The 24,989-nt window shown below is 43.2% G+C and overlaps 1 protein-coding gene across 1 annotated transcript; it reads right to left on the bottom strand.

Moving 5' to 3' along the window:
- Positions 1-539: 539 nt before the first annotated feature.
- On the bottom strand, positions 540-23,597 carry VXN (vexin). The gene is made up of 6 exons (XM_019453193.2): positions 23,066-23,597; positions 18,829-18,884; positions 10,785-10,935; positions 6,769-6,830; positions 3,688-3,779; positions 540-2,976 (listed from the first exon to the last, which is right to left on the bottom strand). The coding sequence occupies exons 1-6, from the start codon at positions 23,130-23,132 to the stop codon at positions 2,793-2,795; spliced, it is 612 nt and encodes a 203-aa protein (XP_019308738.1). The 5' UTR covers positions 23,133-23,597; the 3' UTR covers positions 540-2,792.
- Between the last annotated feature and the right edge of the window lie 1,392 nt (positions 23,598-24,989).

Raw genomic sequence — 24,989 nt, 5'->3', positions numbered from 1 at the left:
TTTTATTACCCTAAATGTCCTGGAAACCCTGTTGCCTCTGGCACAGGAAGGCTCCGGGCTCCGTCATCCTGGACAGCAGTCTGCAGCTGGCCCCAGTGTCCTGCAAGTGGCTGCAACGTGAGTCACGGGGCAGTCTCCAGCGAGGCTGAACGTGAGGTGGGCACAGAGGAGAAAGGCTCTTCTTCCCTCGCCTCAGGGGAGAGAGAGACCAGCAGGCTGGGATGGCCACTGGCCCCCCTGGACTTTGTGGTGGGACTGAGGGCTCAAGATCAGGGAGGAGGGTGAGCCCAGAGAGGATGGGTCATGCCAGGCCAAGCCCTGTCAGAAATGGCCCTAGTGTTGACTGTTGGGCAGGGCCTGTAATATCAAAACCAGACACTGCCTTAGGATGGAAAGAACACTCTGGATTCTTTCTCACAATCCTTTTCATTTAGGTAAAGGAGCAGTGAGGTCCAGATTCATAATTCTTTCCCTTGGTGAAAGCTTCTCAGTCTGTGAGGGAGCCTCATACTCTTGTGGTGGTTTATTGAGGTCACAAACAAAGCATACTTTATTTTTATTTGAACTGGTCAGTTAGGATGTTTTATGCCAGGCAAACACTTAATCATGAAATATTTAAATTAAAAATAAGTTAGTTCCTTATAAGTTAGATCCTACAGAAATCTCCAGGTGCCACATACAAATGGAGAACATCAGCTATAAATTAAATAAGTTAAAATAAATAGTAGAATAGATACTCTGATAGGTCCAGCATAAATCACCACCCCTCCCCCCCCCCCCCATTATCTATACTGTGCAAGACTATTAGTCCATTGAGACTAGGCCCTCACTGAAAGAGAACTCAATGCCCAAATATTCAAGTCATGTTCCAACGTGAGGATTGGGTGCTGAGAGTCTAAAACAATGGCTGAAGGGCAGGGATCAGCAAGGTGAAAGCCCAGAAGCCCAGGCCTTTTATTCTTCCATGTCTCCTTACAGTTGACCTGGAGACATGGAAACAGGTAACTCAGCAGAAGGCAACATGTGGCCACAGAGCAGTAGCCTATGAATAACCGTTGAGTCTGAGACTGGTAACGCAGCCAAATTCTTCATTGTACCAAGACCTGACAATTTCCAGCCCAGTCTTGGACTTAAATTTCATCATGGAGTGTCTGATTTTGTTAAATGGGTTGGATTAATTGAAGCTTCTGAATTAGAAAACAAGCCTTTTGGGGGTAGAGTTGACGCTACAGATGACAGATATTCAGGACATGTGCAACTAATGCCCTCCACAGGCAGGCATTTCTAATGGACCACCACACTCCTTCATCTCAGACTCCTCCCCACACAGCACTCTAGGCAGCCTCTGCCCATCATCTGTGTTTAGCATTTGAGACGAAAATTGTTTGCTAACCATGATCCTTCTCTGTGTTCTGAACTATTCTGTGTAAAGGGATACAAGCACAGGCACTGATGCCTGATACCCATATGGGTCAGGCACCTTCAGACTAATCATGTAACTGCTTTAAACTGTCATCCAGTAGATAGATAAGGCCATCTAACTTAGAGTTGTTAGAAAGATAGGGAGGATGTATGTAAAGTGCTCAGTGTCACGTCTCGTGCATGGTAGGCATTTAACAAATGAGAGCTGTCATTATCACATTATCATTGTAAGTCTATTGATATTAAAGATGGGATTGATGACAACATTTCCATTAAGAGAGGGAAAGCACAATATTATATATTAGGTTGAACCATATGAAATAAATGATCAATTGTTTTTGACCTAGAGAAACGGCAATTTCTTCTAGTTCAACCTACTACATAATGTGTTTCATTTAAGTCACTTTTTCCAACTTTATCAAAATTCTTTCAAACATTGCCCCCAGAGACATACTTCTGTCCCTCAAAACCTTCCTCAGTTACTAGAGTAAGCAAAGTAAGGAGTCTGGTGGACTTAAGGACCTAGTATCTAATACCACTAACTATATCCAGTCACATAACTTCATAAGGCCTTGGCTTCCCCATCTGTAGATTGGGAATAATTGTGCTTTCTTTAACAGGGATTTTGTGAAGATAAGAGATATTGGATGGGAAAGCACTTTTAAAAGTTAAAATCATTATACCAATGCAAGGTATTATTAATTTCACTAGACTATGCCACTTCAGAAAACATTAGCATTCAACATTTAATTTTTAATCCTGTTTTTCTATAGAAAAACTGCATGTAAAAGAATAGAGAATTCATGCAATCATGCCAAATGATCAATACCAATCTTGACAATACTGTCAAATGGATATTAGAAGTAGAAGTAAATATATAGTGCTTTGTCATTAAAAATTGTACTTTGTCAAGATGAAATAAATGTGATAAGAGGAATAGTAAGAACCACTGTGTTCACAAGTGCCTCAAACATCAAGCTCTTATATTTATACCAGGAATCACACACATTAGAACAACTCACAAGGAAGACGGAGGAATTGCCTGCTTCCTTCCTTGGAGGTCTTTAAAATAGGTTGAGAAAGTTTGATTGTGGTGTGGTTTGCTTAAAGATAGGTATATAAACTCCATGACCTCCCAAAGCCACTTTCAGACCAATGGCTTTATCGATTCTAAGAAGGCACACTTTTCTTTTGCCTTCGAGGGAAGTTCCTTGCCTGTATCCTAAGCCGGGGCTATCGGTTAGTAAGGGGCGGTGATGTGTTTGGACCAGCTACTAGCAGAGGTGAATGTGGCTCAGTTCCCATCTGGAAGTTTTCTTCCCTTGTACGGTGAACTTTGGCCAACGCAGGGCACCTAGGGAGGGTCACCTTTAGTCAGCCTCAAAGGCGCTGTTAGTAGCTCCCACATATTCAGACTTCTTCTTGTGCCTTGTCCACATTTTCCGGAGGATGCTAGGGACACCGCAGGAAGCACTTCCTGTCAGCGGTAAGGAGGCTTCTGCCCCCTGGGGAAGGGTTGGATACTCTTCAGTCATCTTCTTGAGATGTCTGGATCTAAAGAGAAAAGCCAGGGGTGGGTAGGGAGGACAGTCATTTCACAGAGCCAGACTTTTAATTTTTTCCCTCAAGGAGTAGACGCCATTCATCACTCCCTAACTCACTTTTCCGCTATGTGCAGTATGGAGGATAGTGGCAGGGGCATAAATGTACATGTTGACTTGAGTTTTGCATACATGCTTGCCATCTTAATGCAACACTGAAGGCAGTGAGGGAGTTCCCGGTGGGGGGATTATCCCCTCCTGCTATTCTAGCTGCTGGTTCTGGATCAGTTAAATCGTGGGGGTTATAAACTTGATTAGAAACTTTTCTTACGTACCTCTTTACCTTTGGGCAGGAGCCCTTAACCTTATTTATGAAGCATTTCTGAGACCAGTGTGCCTACCAGCAGGCTCTGAATATGACCTGTAATTACATTTATCTAATTAACCAAAAAACCCTCCCAAATGACACTTCCCTAAGTCTACAGAGTGGTGTTAATGAAGTGGAAACCATCAAAAACACTTCAGCTTAATCCTAGGGAAACAGTTGAGAAGACACTGCAGAGACCCAGGATTATCGCCCTCATTAAAAGGTAATTTAAAGCTGGCATGGATTTTGTTTTAGCATCTTGAGACTCTGTAAACCAGGCCACCTGTTACTGTTCTGTGGCAGGACCAGGACTGTGTGGGGAGCCCTGCAGGCAGCAGGCGGGGAGACAGCACTTACCCTCTTGTCAGAACAGCTCCGTTCTCTGAGCCCGTGGCTGTCGCCTCTAGCGCGGCCGGGGCTTTCACGGAGATCCGGGCCACCGGAGGAATCTGGGTTGTGTGGAAGGGGAAGGGAATGTGAGGCTGTGGCCATGGTCCCAACTCTGGCACTGACTGGAGCCAGTTGACTAAATTGATCCACCACCTAGGACAATGGTCCTCACACTTTGCCAAGCATCAAGTCTCCTCTGTGGGGCTTGTTAACACAGTGCTGGGCCTACCCCAGTTTCTGATTCAGCAGGTCTGATATGGGCCTGAGAATCTGCATTTGTAGCAGGTTCCTAGGTGCTCCTAGTCCCAGAACCCCACTTTGAGAACCACTGACCCAGAGAACTTGAGAGAGTTCTTACCTGAGAACCTGTCCCCCCTCATGTTCCCGTTGCCTGTGTCTACTTTGTTGTCAAATCCTGCAGATTCTTGCTTTGAAAGACTGCCTACATCAGTGCCATTCTCTCCATTTCCTCTGCTGCAGCCTTCAGATCCTGTCACCCGGGACCTCCTTCCTTCCAACCAGACCCACCACTTATCCCAGCCCCGCTGGATTTGCAGGGCCTCCCCGCTGCAGGCCAGACCTAGGCCAGCTCTGCAGCCCACACTTCCAGGCTCCTCAAAACTGGGCTCCACCTCATCTATGTGGCTCCAGCTTCTGGGATGCCTGTGGGTACTGTGACAGATCTGGTTCTGGTCCCAGAAGGGCTGGTCCTGTCTGTCCTCATGCTCATGCACAGCTCTGCATCTTCCCTTAGCTTTTCCTTGCTCTCTGGATTGAGCCTCATCTCTGCCTGTCCTTCAAGGCCACTTTTTCCAGGAAGTCTTTTCTCAGGCTGGTGGCCCAAGATGGTTTCTCTCTGCCCTTGTGTCCCATGTCCTTGCAGCTCTGAGTACTTATGTGACATGTTTTGGCATTTCACCAATTCTGTCTTTGTTTTTTGTTGTTGTTTTTTTTTTTTTTTTTTTTAACCAATTCTATCTTTCTACCGTTCTCTTCTTGTGTCATGTGCTTGTCTAGTCTCCTGATCCCCAGAAACGTGGCATGGTGTGTGTCAGGGTCTGGGACTTAATCCCTTTGGTGGCCCACTGCAGCCCTCCTAAAGAAGGTGGTGAGTGCTCAAGAAACATGGATTGAATTGAAAAGTAACTGAGGGCCTAACCAGGGCTAACTCCAGAGTTTGCTCAGTCAATGGGTATACACTATGCTTTGTTCCTTCACCCCAGCCCCATTGAAAGCTCAGGGTCACCACATTCCTGGAATTGCTGGGAAATTCCAGGTCAAGGACATCATGATTTCACAGTCCCTTTCTCTCCTGAGCTGGCCAAATGTGTGGGCAGAGTTACTGTGCCACCTTGTGGCCTCTCAGGAGCTCTCCTCCCCATCAGGCCAACAGCCCAGCCCTGGGAACATATATACATACATCCCTCCTCTTCCACTGTCCTTAGTCCTCCTCCAGTGCATGGCAGCATTGAATCAGATTTAGCTGTGCAAGCTCTGAATCACTCTTTCACCCACCCTGGGATAAGGGGCCTCCTAAGAGCTGCATGACCCCAGCAGCACTGTCTCAGGCTCAGAGGAAAGGGTCAGTCATGCTGCCCTGCCTCCTTGTTCTCTGCATTAGTATTGTCCTCCTCCTTTGAAACTGTGTCCCCATTACTACCCTATCCCGTCTCAACTCATTCTGGCCTCTCAAATGCAGTTACCTCTCTGCCAAGGGTACTGTCTGACTGCAGCCCAGAGTCTGGGGGCAGGTAATCCAAGACTGTGAGCCATCCCCTACCCCTTAACCTTAGTCTTTTCTGGGCTGAGCTGTGGGCAGCTGTTAGAACTGTTGCAGCCTGACAGTCTGCATTCTGTGGCGGTAGCTCAGCCATCTTCAGTTTCTCCTAAGTACTAGGTGGGGGCAGGGGGCTCCTGATGAAACAGCTTGTCCCATCCCTACCCTTTGTAGGGTTTTCCTAGTACAGGGATGACCTAAGTGAGGTATTTAGATTAGATTTTTCTCCTCAGACTGGGAATGAAGTGCTCACTGCCCACTTTGTTCCTTAAGGACGAGGGGGCTGGCCCACACAATCTCCAGGATCTTTTCTGGTCCTCACATGGAATGATCTATCAATCTGGAGAGCTGATGCTCACACAGCCCAGGATGCCTGAGCTGACCTCACCTCTAGCTGAATTCCACTCCTGCTGTGCTAACGCAGAGTACCCACATTCATGCCCAGAAGACAATGTAGATGTCTTCTGTGCTAGATCTGGACACGCACCACCTGATCTCCCTTCAGGGAAAGATAAGCTGCCCAGCTGCTAGGGGGCAGGCAGCAAATGGCTCTCAGCTCCTTTGGGTGAGCCTAGGATGCAGAGGGCCTCTCACCCCAGGGGATGCCCTCCCTGCTGACCCCAACCCACACTCCATGGGGGCAGCCCACATACCATGACAAAGCAAGGAGGAAACAAAGGGTTGGCCAGTTGGGCCCAACTCAGGACAATCTGGATGGGTAACACTTGCCCTGGAGCTCCTACCAGCAGGTATCAGGTGTGCATGGTGGTTTAGCAGTTGACTCTGCTCAATCCTACTTCCCTTCTCCTATCACACATATTGACCCCTAATGTACATCTCATACCCCATACCCCACATCTGAGTCTGCTTCCAGAAAACCTCACATGGAGCAGATGTCCTCCAGAGTTGTCCTGACCTAAGATGGCTGGTGTTTTGTATTTTCACAATGTTCAAGACCCTTACATCTCATTACCCCTGCAGCTGCCCCTGGGAATCTGTCAGGCATTTCCACCTGGCATGTGCCTACCATAGAAACCACACCTTTCCCCACCATGTTTGAGATGTCCACTAGGTGATATCTTCTGTTTGCCTAAAAGCTGAATTTCTGGCAAGAAAGAGAGCAACATCCAGTGGTGTGCTATAAGATGATAGACTTGGGGAGCAAAGAACCCTCAGGGAAGCTCTTCTGACCATCTTCAGGCCTGGAACCAAGGGCAGGGCAAGAAGTTTGAAGCACACCAGATAGAACTAACCAGGCTTATTTTACTTACCAAAGATTTTCCATATGCTCGATTCCCACACAGATTTGATGATTTGGGTTCTGAAATCCCCACTGCAAGGATGAACAGAGGAGGCATTAGTCAGTGGAACTCTGTGTTCTACTTCCCCCCCTAGTTCTGTGTCGATGATCTCATTAGCTAACTGATCACAAGCTGGGAATTTCTAAAGACCTTCGTACCAAGCAGCAAAATCAGGCAATAGGGTCAGGCAGTGGGGCAACTGTTGAGTGGGTAATCTGCACCCCTGGTACTCTTCCAGGGGGTGCTGAAACTAAGGTCTAATGAGATCACGTGTGTGGAAGCATTTGATACTGTGTGTGCAGTAGGTACTCAGAGAATGTGTCCTTAGCTTGTCCTTCCCTCCTAGGGTGCAACATCACAAGAGGTTATCAGGGGTTAAGTCTTTACAGCTGGGATCTATTCAGCCTGCTGATCCTGGACACCCCTCTGTGGAAATGAGCAGTGACGTCCTGCCTGTGTTGGGAAGCACTGCTTCAGAATGTGGAAGGGTTGGAGTTTATCAGAGTTCTGAGCCATTGGCTATGGAAGACACATGAGAACCTTCTTGCTAGGCCTTTATTCCCGAGGCCCAACCTACTTCTGAATAATCTCTACCCTGACGTCTGCAGCTTCTGAGAATCAAGTTGTTGAGCTGAGATAGCCAATAACAGGTGGGGGAAAGTTGCCTTTCAATATAATTCTCTCCTTGGGCAGACATTCCAGAACAAGCCCCATTCTTCACACTATAGCGGATAGAGATAAAACACTCCCCAACCCAAGGAAGAAAACATTTCAATGCCAATAAAATGAAGTTACAAGACTCCCAAGATTACATCATAACGTACAGTGCTCTGGCATAACAGCAGCTCATATTTTTGAGTATTTACTGTGTCAGGCACTGTGCGGAGTGTAAAACACATAAACATTGTCTCATTTAATCCTTACCATATAACCCTGTCAGGTAGATATCATAATAGTCCCCACTTTCTAGATGAGGAAATGGAGGCTTTGGAGATACATAACAATTAGAGGAAGCCGGGTGAGGATGATCTAGGGAATGGCAGACTGCTTTGGGGGTCTTGCAGGGCTGGGGAAGCTTGACTGAGGGACTCTGGGAGGTGTTTGCCAGGTAGAGACAGGGAGGGCAATCCAGGGTCAGGGAAGGACCAGGAAACTGAATATAAGGAAGTAGTCACAGAATCACCCCACAGCTCAGGGTTGCTGCTTGTATGGACAGGCAGGGACAGGAGTGTCACAGGAGGTGGCCCTGGAGAGGTCAGCAGAGGAGGGGTTCTGGGGGGCCTTGGGCATGGTCTGCAGGGCAGTGGGGATAGGAAGGACACTGAAGCAGAAGGATGGCAGAGGCAGATTTTTCTGCTTTAGAAGGACCCCTTTGGTAGCCTTGTATAGGGAGAGGGACTGGTGGCTGAGGGCCAGGGTGGGGTGCTAGGCACCAGAGGTGAAGGGGTCTGAGTCCAGGTAACCTGAGGTAGGTACCAAGAGGGAGAGATGAGACATCTAGGAATTGACATTGTCAGTATTTAGTATGTGGCATAGGGGGTGGAGTAGGGATGGGGAGGACAAAGGGGATGTTAAGGAAAACATCCTACTTGAGGAAGGAAGAGCGGTTTGAAGGAGGAGGATGCATTCCATTTAAACAAGTTGATTCTCAGGTGCCTGAGGACATCCTGATAGAGACATTCCAGAGACAGCCAATTCTCTTGGGCCCAGGAGGTGGGTGTCCCTATTCCAGGCACTTGAGGTTCACCTGCTCAGGGCCTCATGGTGAAGGCGTCTTCCTTCAGAGTTCCTGCAATTTCCGAGATCCTCAGAGAATCTTTCTCCCATGTGAGAAGTCTATGTCATCCAGGAACCTTCTGTAGCTCAGAAAAGAAGCATGCCCCCAGATCTGAGATTCCTGGAGACACAAATCCTTTTGATGGGAGGATGGGAGACTCATTGCCCAAGGCCAATACCAAGCCTTTCCCGTGGAAAGCACTGGGTCTGGCTTTGACTCAGAAACCTGCTGTCTCCCCCAACCCCCTCTGGAGTCTATCAGATTGGGGGAGCTGGAGGAATTGAATCTATGCCCAGCTCGATCTTTTTTTTTTTTTTTTTTTAAACCTGACTAGCACATTCCCTGCATGAGCTGACTGTCACATGTTGGGCAGATTCTCTCCATTTCGTTACTTACTGTTTTCTTTCAGAATAAAAGACTGACTTGGGCAGTTAAGCTTCCACAGGCTACTTAAAAAGGAAGGAAAGTGGCCCCTAAAACTAGACAGTTGGGAAGACATTGTTCTCTAGGGGTGGAAATGAGGGGGGTATAGAGGCATTAGCTAGGAAATTAGAAGACCTAAGATTTACTCTCAGTTCTATTGCTAATAAGCAGTGTGACTTTGAGTCAAACAGTTTCTATGGTTTCAGTTTCCTTTTCTGTAAATGGGCATGGGGTGCTTGCAGATCAGTGGTTCTCTACCTTCAGTGTGCTTTAGAATCACTTGGGAGGCTTGTTAAATCATAGATTATTGGGTTGTAAACCAGAATTTGATTCAGTAAGTCTTAGGTGGGATCTAAAATATGCATTTACAGCAAGTTCCCAGGTGATTCTGCTGCTCTGGAGACCCCACTTCAAGAACCACCCATTAGACCATCTCTAAATCCTTGCTAATCAATATATTGTCTTCAGACCAACATCATCAACATCATGGGGAAGCTTCTTAGAAATCTGGGGCCCTGCTAAGTCCTACTGAATTGAAATCTGCATGAAAACAAGATTCCCAGGTGATTCTTTTGCACATTAAAATTCGAGAAACATGGCTGTAAATTCATTTTATGATTTTGTAGCGAAGATATTCTCTTTTTCTCTTTCTACACACACATGCACCCACCCACCCTCCTATATATAGACACAGAGAAAAATTTATCTCCTCTTAATTTGCAAGGCAGATTGTGGTTTTCCTAATGCTTTCACTCTACATATGTGTATATGTAATCACTTAGCTAGAGAATATGGCTTGATTTATGTGTTATTATATGTAGGATAATAAAAACAGGATCAGGGTGTTAGTGATCAAAGAAATCTTAGAGATCCAGTCCAGCATCTACAGAGAGAGTAGATGGATGGATAAAGATACATATTCCATGATGTATTATTTCAGTTCTTATATAAAATTGCTGACACTGAAAAGCCTTGAGAAGGACATCCCAGACTTTCTATTGTGTATTTTTGGAGTTAAATTATGAATTAGTTTAGGCTGTGGACATAACATAAATAACTTAAACCAGCGATTGAAGGTGAAATACCATCACAGACTTCAGTGGGCTAGATGCAGAATCCTGTTTAACTGCTTGGGGTGGAAGCCATTTTTCAAAATAGTGCTTAAGGTTAAGACTTACAGTGTTTCCAGTTTCCAAAACAAATTTGTCCCTAAATTCTTTTTAGAGATTGTTGAAATAGCCCTAAGTCATTCACATTTACAATTCTGAGATCTTAAGATGGCAGTTTATGAAGGACTGTATAATTTACACACACAGCCTGTAAAATAATGTAAGCTTCTGTTTCTTCATGAGTCATGTCTACACTGGTTTTCTGTCCCTAAAACATAATGATTTTCATCTCCTCTTGAATCCAGCAGGACTTCCTGTGGAGCAAGATGGTAGATGAAAGAGAGCATTTGCTCATTACACACAGCCAGGAGTGTTTTTCAGGTAGAAGGTGTTTTGTGTTGCAGCTGTAGGTGGGGCCCGAGAGCGGGTGCATTCAGAGCAGGAACGTAACGCGCCAGCCCCAGCGGCGGCGGGTGGGGGGGGGGGGGGGGGGAGTGGGGGAAGCGCACGCCCCACGCCACAGGTGCTGCGCTCACCTGGCGTGATGGAGGACGCCAGGGAGAATCGTGAGGTTATTGGACAAAATGCAAGCCAGGCCACAGACACTGTGGCTGCTGGTCTAAGCGCGTCGTTGCCCCCCAGGGAGATTCCAGGGACTCGATCCAGGACGCACATACCGGGTCTGGCTGGGGCCTTGGCAAGGTGGGGTCCCTGCTGCCGAGCACCGTGGAGCCTGCCCGACCTGCGGCCCTCGCCGTCGCGGCGGTCGCTGCGATGTGGCAGCAGCTCCAGGGGCCTGGGAGTGTAGAGGTCTGACTCGATCACCACCTGCCGGGAGGAGGAAGGACAGTCAGCTTGTTCCTCTCCTCCGATCTTCAGATGCACTTTGTGCCAACAGTGAATTACTGGAGTCTTCCTTACTCCAGCGAATGCTACCAGCAGTGAGAGAACTTGGGTAAACTGGCCTCCAACAGTCAACTGTTTTATTCAATTTCAGCGTGCCAAATGGTGCCATGGTGTAGGAAAATGAAGGTTCTGGGGGTTCCTCACCAGCAGCCCTTCACAGAGTCAGGAGCCTGAGCCATCACCTGGTTTGGTAACAGAACAGGCTATTTGAAATGAGAACAGTTCTGGAAATGAGGGTCTTCCAGTCTTTGAGCTAGGCAGACACCCTTGTTCACACAGAGGACAGTTTTCTTCTTCTTTTTTTTTTTTTTTTTTTAATTTAACGTTTATTTATTTTTGAGACAGAGAGAGACAGAGCATGAACGGGGAAGGGGCAGAGAGAGAGGGAGACACAGAATCAGAAGCAGGCTCCAGGCTCTGAGCCATCAGCCCAAAGCCCGACGCGGGGCTCGAACTCACGGACCGCGAGTCGTGACCTGAGCTGAAGTCGGACGCTTAACCGACTGAGCCACCCAGGCGCCCCAGAGGACAGTTTTCTGAATGCTCTAGCAGAGGGAAGAGCTAGGGAGAGGACTCGGAGCCCAACTGATTCTGAAGTTTTAAAAAGAAAGAAGCTGCTGGCAAGATGGAGCAGGCACAGCCCCCGTGCTCGCGTTTCCCCTCCTTGCAGAAGGCCTGTGTCAGGTGGAGCTGGGAGATGAAGTTCCACTGTGTGTGCTTCACTAAGTGGAAACTCCAGAAAGCCAGACAGAATGCTAGGAGCTAAGGTGTTTTCAGTAATGATCACCTGCTGAATAGTTATCTTGGGAAGTACATTAAAAAGAAACACCCCTTTCATCAGGACCCACCAAAATGGGCCTTAAAAGTTATAACAAACATACTTAAATCACTGGAATAATTTAAATGTAAAAAGTTGAGACAATACTGTATTTTATCTTAATTACCAGGAGTGATGAAGGGAACCTTAGCAGTTCTTGGCTCATACCCTTCATAGTATTATACATATCTAGGACATTGGGGTCATTCATTCTGAATTTCTTCACTTCTTTGAAGCTGGTTAGTTATCTCCAGTAGTACACCATGGCTTCTCTGAGGTTAGCATACACTCATTCTCTTGCTCCTTCAGCAGATATCCTGTGAGGGCATGTTCTGTGCCAGATCCTGGGCACTGGGGGCATCTGTGAATTAAGTGGACCCACCTCAGCCCCGTAGTCTGACCTGTGATAGATCCCCCTCAGTTGTCCATACAGAACAACTGTGCTGCTTTTGGAGGATGCTGAAGCAAATAAGACTAAATTTATAAATATTTAATAGGGTTATAATTCAATTTAGTGGAGAAAAATTGGATTTTTAATAAATAGTGTTAGAATAAATGTCAGGTCACTGGAGGAAATGAATCTGTGTTCACACTTCTCATACTAAAGTAAATACCAGACAGATAAAGATACATGTTCAAAACAAAACAACAAACACTAGAATTGAATATGGCTCAATACAACATTTGTTACATATGAGGAGGAATTATCCCATGTATGTAGAACTCTTACAAATCAATAAAGAGGAAGAAAACAACAGAAAAATGGGGCAAAAAACATGAACTGGCAATTGACCATAGAAATACAAATGCTAAACATGAAAAGGTGTTGAATAATAATTAAATGCAACTGAAAACAAAGTTCTTTGTTTTGTTTTGTTTTTTTGTTTGTTTTCTCCTCTCAGATTGTCAGTGATGAAGAAGGGAACTCCATTTGGGGTCATGCAGACTGGAGTTCACACCTGACTTTTGACACTTTGTGGTTATGTGAAAAAGAGATCGATATTCTTGTGTGTCCTTGCTGTATTGGGGCATGGTAAATGCCTGTCATTTGTAGAGATTCTATTAGCATGGCTTGCGCTGTCTCTTTGTGCCACATATTTATCTACAGAATCAGAAAGCAGTTCATATCTCCCAAAGAGTAAAATGGGAGAAGCTGTCACTCTTTGCTTCAGTTTACCACAAATAGTCCTTTGCTTAGAAAATTAATATATCCCAAATTTGGTCTTATCTGGATTAGGAAATTAACTCTTCTCAAACCCATTTTAGGGCCCAGACTCATTCATTCTGTGCCTTTGGAGAAAGCTGGTAATTGAGGAGCATGTAGGATTAGTCCTTTTTCTCCTCTCGGCACTGCAGAAGGTGGTCCCTCCCTCTCCCCGCCCCCCCCCCCCCCAATAATTTAAAATATTTATTCCTTTTTCCTCCCATTGTACCTAAGGTATACAATGTGTTGATTTGATACATTTATAAATCGCAGTATGATTAGAAGGTGGTGTTTCCATTGAGCTGGGGCAGCACGGGTCCACCTTGCACCAGCACACTGGGGACTATGAAGCACAGCAGTGGGTGTCCAGCACTGACCACCCTGCACTAACAGTCCCCTCTGCTCTCCCCTTACCTTCCTTACCCTTGGCACTGTACTTAGCCATGACGTTGCCCCAGAATACTGGAATTTTCTGGATTAATGGTTGTTCAGAGCTCCATTCCCCCGGACACGTAATCTTTGGCCTAAAGGCCTTCCTCTGGAGCATGAACCTCCAGGTTGAACAGGAGAGACCTGAACCTCATTACTGACACAGGGCTCTCAGCTGTCCGTGGTGTTTCTGGTTTTATTTTCATTCTGTCAGCATTCTTCTAAGTGAGGAGGAGTGAAAACTGGTATGTTTTCAGATCTACTTTGTACAAGGAGAAAGTAAGGCAGGTAATGAGAGCCTGAGGAGTCCATGGGGGAAACCCAACATTTCCTCCTCTGAAAGGGAAGCAAATGTTCCCTTTCAGGAACAAGAAACCACCTCCGCAGTCCCTTCTCTGCACTGTGGGGTGGAAGAAGAGAACTGGGAAGGATAGAGGCATTAGCTGCTCAGCCCTCTGCTGGATGCAGGAGGTTTCCTGGGGATGGGGATGAGGCTGGTTACTTCCCAGGCCATGACTTAGGGCCAAGTGCCTCTTCCGGGTATCTTCTACAGTCCCCAAAGGATGCCAATGGCTGTGGCCTTCTGAAAGCCTGGGTTATTTTCTGGTCTGTAGGGCACAGTTTGAACTTGCTATTGCTGCTGGTCTTAGAAAAAAATGATCTGAGAGCAGGCTCTTTAGCACCCTGAGTACAGGGGTAAGACCGGGGAATGAGGAGAGGGAAGGGGGAGACCAGGTTAAATGTTGGATTTTCCTTTCCTAGTTAGCAAACTGCCTTCTGAAAGTAGGGGAATGTACTAGTGCAGTATGCTGATGATCCCCTGCTGGTCTTGGGTCAGAGATTGGAAGAACAGAAGGCATGGGCTAATACCGAAGCCTCAGGATTCCATCTACTGACATCCTTGATTCACACTTCTGTTTGAAGTCTAGGGGGCTGGTGGGGCATGGGAAAGATAGTGAGACCTAAGTGATGGAGAATCATCATGATTTAGGGCTGATGGGATCCATAGCAATGTTCTAGCCAACTCCCTAATTTTATACATAGGGAGGCTGAGGCCAAGAGAGGTCATGTGTCTTCAAAGTCACAGAGCTATAAGGGGCAGAGCCAAGGATGAGAGCCATGATTTCATGACTTCTAAGTGAATGCTTTTTGTAAAACCTGTAGAAATGCCTACATCCAGATAAGAAATTTCAAGTACAATTGATTGCTCAGTGCATTTTGAAAAATCAGTAGATTTCTAGACCAATTTCTCCCCGGCAAGGTTGAAATCTGGGAAGAATGTGACATTTACACATTTTGTTTCTCCATCTTTCCTGGTGGTGGTACTTATGCTGCTCATTATCTTGGGGCTGGCAATCAGTGGCAGTGGCTCCATTGTACTGGGAGGCCTAACTGACCATACCTTAGTGATGCTGTGGCACTAAGGATGGCTTAGAGAGGAGAGATATTTGTAAAGGAAGGAACCTGACTCCACATGGTAGCCCAAGGAGTGGGAATAGATACAAATAAGAATTTCAGGACAAAGAAAGTCATAGACATTGGTAGGTTTGAGCAGTTGCAAAATACTGTTTTTCTTGGGAACTCAAAGGGAAGCCAAGAGCCAGTTGGATGAAGAAACAAAAAATCCAACAGTTCTTTCTTTAAGACTCACTTTCCTCATCTTAGGTAGACTAAAACCTTTCTTGTCTTTTCTAATTTGAATGTTCTGTACAGCTAGGCTAAGTTTTGCAAGCAAAGGATGAGTCAGGCTGTTAGGGGAAGTGAGAAATTTAGAGAAGAGATCAAAGGCCAGAGGGTCTTATTAAGTTGTCTCACCCAGAAGATTGCATAGTTGAAAGCAAGACCCTAGCTTCTGATTTTATTTTTTTAATCGAAAGCAAATTTTAATATGTATTCGTATAATTGAGTCATTTTTTTCTCTGAGTAAAAATATTTTGGAGAGGGAAAGTCGTAAACCATAAACATAACAGTCTTTCTCAAAAATTTCCACTCCCAAGAAACCTGAGAGCCTGGTTCTACAGTGCCCGGTTGAAGTCAATTGGATATTCCAGGAGACTGTGCCCCATGTTTTGGTTCTTTTGTGTATCTTAGGCCTGTGTGGCTTCATCATCACTACTAAGAGTTGTCTCCTTTATTTAGGTTCTAAATCTTAACTATTGGAAAGCATAATGATTTAGTTTCCATTTTAAAAGCTTTTGCAAATACTGTTCTATCATTATAAAGCCAGTAGGTATTGGTATTAGGAGAGATTCAGACAGGGACATTGTTTAAGGTTAGAAATTCAAAGCAAGAATTTGGTTGAGAACCAAAGATTCCCAATTCCCAAGAGATCTGCTCTGATTCTTGAATGATTTGTGTCTCCTTCAAATCCAGATGCCCCTTGAGCGAAAAGTGTGTTGTGAAACTTTTCTTAAATTCTAAATTACCTGCAGACAACGATTTCCCTTTCCATTTTTGGTAACATTCACTACTCCTTGAAAGTCAGGAGCATTTTTCTTTGAGACTGTGGGCTCAAGTTTTCAAGGACCAGGAAAAAGGTAAGAATCTCTTGCCCTACCACAAAGAAATTTTCCATCCATTAAAAGCCCTTTTTGGAGAACCTGGGTGGCTCAGTTGGTTAAGCATCAGACTTTGGCTCAGGTTATGATCTCGTGGTTTGTGAGTTTGAGCCCTGCATCAGGCTCTGTGCTGACAGCTCAGAGCCAGGAGCCTGCTTCAGATTCTGTGTCTCCCTCTCTGCCCCTTCCCCACTTGGGCTTTGTCTCTCTGTCTCTCTCTCTCAAATATAAAATTAAAAAAAACTAAAAAATTTTAAAAGTGCTTTTCTTTCTTAATATATAAAATATTCTTAAAAGTCATTTTAGAAAGACATACAACAGAAAAATGGGCAGAAGACATGAATTAGGAATCTATAGAGAAAAAATATTCAAATACCTGAAAATATGAAGAATGATATTAATAATTAAAGAAATGCAAATTAAAACAAGATATTTTCACCTATCAGATTGTCAAAGATTAAAAACATTGTGACATACAGTATTGACTTGGGTATTCTGGTAAGAGTACTTGAAAACAGTTGCTAAGAATTTGGCAATGACTATACATTTTCTTCAATGTTCATTTCCTTTTAGCATTTTCTTATTTAAAATTGGATATAATTGATATATAACATTATGTAAGTTTAAGGAGTACAATGTGTTGATGTGATGACCCAGCGTTTTCATATCTATGAATTTATCCTGAAAAATATTTGCATAAGAGCATGAAAGATACGTTCAAAGATATTGCTTGTGGCATTGTTTTAGTAGAGAGAAAAATTACCATTTGTTGGTAATTTGGTTAAATAATCTAGAAGACTTCAGATTTGATTTGGGTAGAAAATTATATAGTACATTCATATAATGGTATGGTATGCAGTCTTCATAAGGAAGAGGTAAATCTATATGTATTAATTGGCATGTAAAGATATTAAAGATTTATTGTTTAGTGAAAAAAGCAAATTGCACAACAGTATGTTATTGAACAATGAAGCACAATAATGATATGCTAGTATATGGGAAATTTTCACTTAAAAAGTGCCAACTCTGGGGTCCTTGGGTAGCTTAGTCGGTTAAATGTCTGACACTTGATTTCGGCTCAGGTCATGATCTTGAGGTTCTTGAGATCAAGCCCTGAGTTGGGCTCTGTGCTCGCAGCATCGAGACTGCTTGGAATTCTCTCCCTCCCTCTCTCTTTCTCTGCCCCTTCCCCACTCATGCCCTTTCTCTCTCTAAATAAATAAATAAACATTAAAAAAAAAAGTTTAAAAAGAGAGTGCCAATATTAATTGAATGCTTAATGTGTCACAGGTTCTGGGCTAAGCACTTTACATGTATTAAGTCATTTGCTCCTTCCAATGGTTCTTGAGATGTGTGCTCCTATTATTCCCATTTGAATGCTCTTTAGCATTCAAATTGAGTCCAGTATGGTGGGCAACTTGCTCAAGGTTACCTAGCTAGAAATGGATAGGACTGGAATTTAAGCCCAGGCAATTTGACTCAAAGTCTGTATAACTAACTGTTCTGTTCTACAGCTTTTTAGAATTTTCTGATATTATACTTTATATGTTCATATTATTTGAAATTTTATAATGGGCACATATTACTTTGGGAATTAAAAAAGTAATGTTTATAAAACAATAACTAAAACCCCATCTCATTCCCAGGACACTTAAAAAAAATTCTTTTTTTTTTTTTTTTAATGTTCATTTTTGAGAGAGAAAGCATGAGCAGTGGCAGAAAGAGAGGGGGTCAGAGGATATGAAGCAGACTCTGCACTGACAGCAGTGAGCCCGATGTGGGGCTCAAACTCACAAACTGTGAGATCATAACCTGAGCCGAAGTCGGACACTCAACCAACTGAGCCACCCAGGTGCCCCTCCCAAAATTCTTTTTAATGGAGAAGAGGCTTTAAAAAATTGAGATACTTAGAAGATCAAAATGGTGTTCTATGAAAAATTGTGATAGAAATAGAAACTCCAGCATAACTGAGGGGAAACAATCAGCAGTTCAACCTTTTCAATGAAAGTACAAAGATGTATTGACAATTTTTGTATAAAGAAATCTGTAAGTAAAATGAGAAATTTACAGCACCATTTGGCTTTAATGACATGTAAACTAATTTTAAGGTAATGTATATGCTTATTAGAATAGCAAAAGATAATACAAAAAAAATGAAAGTTGATGTTAGTGAGGTTGGAGGTAAATGGAAAAGCATTGCTGGAAGCCTGGCAGCCATTCAGAATTCCTGGTAATATGTGACAAAACTGAAAGCAGAAATCATTTTTTAAAAAAATCACTATTCTCCACATCTAGCAGTGTCTCTTACACATAGTAGGAATGCAAATATGGGATGGATGGATGGATAAATGAAACTATTCTTATCCTTTTACTTGTTAATTCACCAAGGAATTAATCCAAAAGAATAATATTTACTACAAATTAATTGCAGTGCTATTTATAATAGTGAAAAAATGGAACATAGCCAATTGCCAACAATAGAAGAACACTTAGGTCAGGGATGCTATACTCACATCTTGGACTCTCTTTAAATAAGAACAACAATTTTTTAAGAGAGTAAGATTTACTCTATGTGTCTGGGGAAAATGGCAGAATTGGGGTGGTGGAGTCCAATACGGGGCTGTTTGCTGCCTAGTTGACATTTGTCAATCATTTTGGTGAAGTGGAGGACAGGAAATACAGAACAGCAGCATGCGATAGAGAAAAACTTCATGGTTATTGAGAGCAGGGCAGAGGGAATGAAGAAGCTATATGCTGCTTTTGAACTGAAAACCAACAAAAGGGATCAAAACTGAAGTTGTCCTTACATTCTTGGTCAAGAGGTGTTGAGAACTTTTGACTCTTCTTCTGGCTGGACTGGACACTGCAAAGAGAGAGAAAGGGATAGTTTTAGAGAACACTGGTGAGGCTGATGTAGCCTCAGAGAGGGTTTGCACCTAGAGTGGGGAGGGGCAAGTGGGGAGAATGGGGTGTGATTACAATTTTAGGTGTTACTAAAATTCATAGCAGCATTACTCACAATAGCCAAAAGGTGGAAACAGCCCAAATGTCCAGTAACAGATGAATGGGTAAACAGAATGTGGTATATACATACAATGGAGTATTATTCAGCCTTAAAAAGAAGTAAAATTCTGATACATATTGTAACATGGATGAACCTTAAAAACATTAAGCTAAGTGAAATAAGCCAGACACAAAAGGACAAATATTGTATGAGTCCATTTATGTGAGATACCTAGAGTAGTTAAATTCAGAGACAGAAAGTAGAATAGAGGTTACGAAGGGGTTGGGGAAGAAAGGAATGTGGGTTGTTATTTAACAGGTACAGGGATGATGAAGAGTTCTGGAAATGGATAGTGGTGATGGCTGCACAACAATGTGAATGTACTTTGTGCCACAGAACTGTATACTTATAAATGGCTAAATGGTAAATATTATATTATGTATGTTTTATCACTACAGTAAAAAGCTTAAAAAATCAACCATTAAAACATGTTAGTTGGTGGGAAAAGGTGTGTACTTTGTTGAAATGGAGATACTCAGACATCTGTTTTCCATATTGCTGCTAAAATGATATACTTGGAACTGAAATCTTCCATGTCACTGCCCTGCCTAGAACTGAGATGACTTCTTGTCACCTATCAGATAAGTGATCAGAGGAGTGCTGGCTGGTGGTATTTTCTGCAGAGCACCTACAGCCATGAAACCTGGAGTACGGTGTGCTGGTTTATAGCCAGGGTTCCCGATTCCTTTCACATGAGGATGAATTGGAACAGGACCCTTTGCCAATTACGTGACTTGGGCAAATTACCCATCCTTTCCACACCTTACTCTCCTCATCTGTAAGACAGGGTAATTAATAGCAACCATCTCAGAGGGCTGTGACAGGTATTAAATAAACTAATTTTTATAACGCCCTTGGTCCAGTGCCCGGCAAAGAGAAAGTTCTCAGGAATTAGTGGTTATTACGATTTTCTTTCTTCTATCTCTGCAAACTGAAGGCAGGTGGAAAGAATAGGTGATAACTTCTAAGTTAGCATTCCTTCAGGATTTCTCTTTCTGGAGTTTTCTCCATTTCTTCCTACTGTCCCCTGACTCCCCTCACGAATGCCTCCCCATTGCTGTTTATCCTCAGAAGAATTATTTTGAATGCTGTGGTATTATTCACCCTAGAATTAAACCCACTTTAGTGTGTTGCTCAGGAAATAACTTCTGGTATAACTTCTTGGTAAAACCACAGCTTTTATCTTTGGTATTTACTGTGAATTTTGTCTATGAAATCTTTCCCTTCAAGTAAGGTTCTTTCTCTCCAGAAAGTAAAAATCCACACTTATTCTCAGTCATAGACTTGATCCCATGCCTTTAAGCTGAACCCAATATATGTATGTATGTGTGTGCTGGACAGGAGGATATAATACAATAACATAAATGTAATAATAGCTCACATTGAGCTTTACCAGCTGATGGCTAATTTGCCTTATCTCATTCACTCTTCTAGCAACTCTGTGAGCTAGGTATTCTTTATTAACTACGTTTTATTGGTGTGGATATTGAAGGTTAGGGGCCGCACAGCTGATTGTGGAACAAGGCCCTATACTTTTAACCACTGGCCACACTGCCCATGCTGCTGAAGCTGTGCTCAGAAACGGTTTTGGTCATTTTAGTCATGCTAAACGATAGCATTTGGAAAAGGGCATACCAGGGAGGACTGTAACACTTGTTAGATAAAATTAAGCCAACTTCTATTTCTGCTGTTAAAGAATGTGGGGACATAATGAAGAGTTACCAATCTCTCCTATAAGCAGTGACTTAAGAAGACCTAGCACAGTCTTCTCTCACTGAAAGCCCTCTGCTTGATAGCTTTGGAGAAGGCAAGATGAGGCAAAAAATAAAAAACAAATAAAAGAGGTGAACTTCTTCCATTTATGGTTCAATGTAAAACTGCAAATACTCCTTTTCTAGAGAACTTCCTGAGCAGTGACATGTCCATGAATACTAATGAATATTTGGTTTATCACCAGGAGATGGTCATGAATGAAAATGGCAAGAAAGGAATATAGGATTAAACATTTATCTTTGACTGAATATTCATTGCTCTAAATATGGAATGAAAATAGAAATCATTTTGTAAGTGATATATTTAATGGTGCTTACTACATGCTGTTTTAGATGCATTATATATTTTATCTGTATTTCAGTTTTCCCTCCATAATAACCCTGGGAGATAAATTCTAGCTCTCCCTTTTACAAAAGTGGAAACTCAGACCCAGAGAGGTGAAGTAGCCTGACCAGGGTCACACAGTGCGGAAGTGGCAGTTGTCTCTTGACCACTATGCTAAGCAAATGGGATCAGAGGCCCTATTTTAAATTATTTTATTCAGGTGAAGTGTGACATTGCTCTTGAATTGTTGAATAAGTTTTTAATTAAAAAGGACCGTTGGGCTCTTTTTTCTCCCTTTAAAAATTGTTAAATGGGAAAAAAGTACAGAAAATTGGCATTTTAACATTTTCATATTTGTTTCCAATTTGTTTTTTCGTGTAAAAGAAATAAAAAAATTAGGCAAGTTTAGATTCCCTTTCTACTCTCCCCCAATTCTGCTTCTGTCCCTCCCCAGGGCTAATAAGATCACTAATTTTATCTGCATCTTTCCAGCCTATGTTTTCATACTTTCTCTGGATATATATCCATAAATAATGTATAGTGTTGTTTTTTATTTCCAGATGTAGTAACTGTTATCATACATATAAAATTTTTCAGCCTGCTTTTTTTTTTCACTCAACATTATGCTTTTGAGATCTGTGTATACACATAGATCTAGTTCATCCCTGTTGACAACTGTGGAATATTCCATAGTATGATGATACCACATTTTACCCCTCTCCTCCTCAAGGACATTTATTTTCAGTTTTGCTCTCCTAGAATCAATGCCACTGTGAACGTCCATGATAAAAGTATCCAGCAGTGCAACTGCCGGGTCAGAGGGTAGGCTTTGCCTTTCAGGTACTTTTCAGAGTCTCTAGAGTTCCAACTCCTGCACGTGGGCAGACTCCTAGCTCTTTTTTCTCTCTCTGTATGTGGCAATAGATGTCAAAAGCTTTATTTATGTTCTGCTGGCTGTCTCTTTGTGACCAGGCTGAGTCTCTCCCTTCCCCCCCTGAGCAGTGGCCCTGTCAGTGGCTGACACGGGAAGAAGAAAGGAATTGTTTGAACAGGGGGTCACAACACCAGCAAACATCCAGCCCCCTTCATTCAAGTCTGACAATGAAACCAGGGCTAAGCCAGAGTCCCAGGCTCTCCCAGCAAGGCAGGGGCTGCAGGGAGGGACAGAGGGAGCAGGAGAGAGGGCTGAGCTTTGGAGGGGATGGACGGGGGAACTGTCCAGTAACCAGACACCTGCTGTCCTCTGAGTTCGAACACAAAGCCCTTCCTGGGACTTGACACCATTCACCATGGAGCACAAGGGCTTACAGAGTCACACTTTTTGGCAGTGCTAGCTCGAGGTGAAGTTTGGGAGCATGGCCCTGGGATCTGTGTTAGAGGCCAGCCCTGGGTCAGGGTACTATTTGACCACTTTATTAGACTTTAGGCCACTGCTGGGAGTATTTCCCCTCACATTTCACAGCATAGCTCGGAATCATACTTTTGAGCCAGCTGGTTCTCATTTCAAAATCCACTTGCTCATTGGAGAACATGAAAGAATCTCTCTGGCTGCCCTGGGAATTTTGTTTTCATCTCTTTCCTAAAACAATGGCTTGCTGTTACTTTCATTCGGTGGCGTATTGGGTTGCCAGTGTTCAATTAAGTGAAACTGGGAGTATTTAACTGCCCTCATTCCCACCCCACCCCCTTGATCAATTGTTTCTCAGTGATTAATGTTTATCCATGTACCTTATTTTAAACAACAACAACAATACCATCAAAACAGAGAGCCCATCAAACCCTCTGAGAGATCCGAGGAAAACCTTAGTAAAACGGCACGTGATTGTCCTTACCCTCCGGCATAAGGTGCCGCTAAGGAAACAGTCAAGGGCAATTTTACTCACCCTTGGAAGGGATCACGGTGGTGAAAACTTCTATATTTTCATCACTGCAGCTGTAAATCTGATGCATCGTTTCAGCCTTCTTTCCCCCAAAGTGCCGGGAACCGGAAGCCTCTCTCTGAACCCCTAGTCGCGAGGTTTCCTAATCCAGTCTGGCTCGGGGATCATTGTGCAGGTCCACAAAAGACAGGCTGGTGCTGTGATCTCATCTCATTCCAGAGTCTTCACTGCAACATTTTCTAATCCCATCTGTCTTTCTTTTTTTTTTTTTTTTTTATGAATCCTATTATTGTAAACCTTTGATTGAGTGTGGAGGCTTCAGTCCCCTCCCAGCCAGGATGTATTTAACATTTTTATTTTGCCTGTCTGTCGCAGTGATTTTGGAAGTCTTTTGTGAAGTAATGATGAAGTGAAATTGCCGACTTGGTTAACGCCAAGCTTGGCTGGAGAATTTCACCCAAAAGGAAACATGAATTTTGGTACCAGCAATTACTCTCTTCATTTTAGAAATGAAGGGGCTCCCCCCCTGCCCCCCCTCCCCAATAACAGGATATTCAGTAATTTGTGTGTTAATTTGGCTTCCTTCTATGTTTCTATTTTAAACAAAAGGACTATTTTTCCAGAGCCTTTTCGCCTCATGCCCGTATGTGACAAGGCTGACAGTTCTAGAGAGCCGTGTACAACCTTGCAGGTGCTTGCAGAGACATGGTGACAAGCAATGCCCCGACACTCAAGGTGTTACAGGAAGATTAGATTTACAGGAAGATTATGTTTTTGTTATCCTAAATATACTAATATATCTTATCCTATATATTCTATTATCCTATATTTATATGGAGTAATATATATATATCCTATATTTTGTCTTATATTTTCCATATATATGTGTATATATATATATATATATATATATATATATATACACACACCCATATATATGTGTGTGTGTATACACACACACACACACACACACACACACAAACAAGGTATGGCTGAGATGTATGTGTATTATGTCAAACCCACTGCCTTTCTTTACATGGTGACAGACTTACTTCTTCATATTGGTAATGATGATGTAATCATATTAATAATGACAGTTGAGGGGCACCTGGGTGGCTCAGTCGGTTGAGCATCCAACTTCGCTCAGGTCGTGATCTCACAATTTGTGGGATTGAGCCCCTAATCAGGCTCTGTGCTGACAGCTTGCTCAGAGCCTGCAGCCTGCTTCAGATTCTGTCTCCTTCTCTCTCTCTCTCTCTTTCTCTCTCTCTCTGCCCCTCCCCTGCTCATGCTCTGTCTCTCTCTGTCTCTCAAAAATAAATAAATGTTAAAAAAAATTTAAAATAAAAAAATAATGACAGTTGATATTTATCAAATGCTTGTTAGGAGTTAGGAAGCATGATATATAATCTCACTTATTATTTTTTAATGTTTTATTTATTTTTGAGAGAGACAGAGACAGAATGTGAGTGGGTTAGGGGCAGAGAGAGAGGGAGACACAGAATCCGAAGCAGGATCCAGGCTCCAAGCCATCAGCACAGAGGCTGACATGGGGCTTGAACTCACAAATTGTGAGATCATGACCTGAGCCGAAGTTGGTCACTCAACCGACTGAGCCACCCAGGCGCCCCTAATCTCACTTAATATCTACAGCCACCCAATGAGATTAGCTATTATTTTTGCCATTTTATAGGTGAGGAAACTGAGGCCTGAAGAGATTGAATAATTTGTCCAAGATTAAAATACCTAGTTCATGGCAGAATTAGGATGTAATAACTAATTTGACTCCAAAGTCAATGTACTTAATCACTAAATTATATTCCATTCTTTACCTCCAAAGCCTTGCCCCCTAGTTTGAATCTGGGGGTTCAGAGCCCCTCTTAGATTTGGACTTGGTGTCCACTGCTATTTCTAGAGTAGACAAATT

Source organism: Panthera pardus, unplaced genomic scaffold, assembly GCF_024362965.1.
Source record: "Panthera pardus isolate Hobbes unplaced genomic scaffold, ASM2436296v1 HiC_scaffold_7, whole genome shotgun sequence".
In the NCBI taxonomy this organism is placed as follows: Eukaryota; Metazoa; Chordata; class Mammalia; order Carnivora; family Felidae; genus Panthera; species Panthera pardus.
This window is presented reverse-complemented; position numbering and strand designations above follow the sequence as displayed.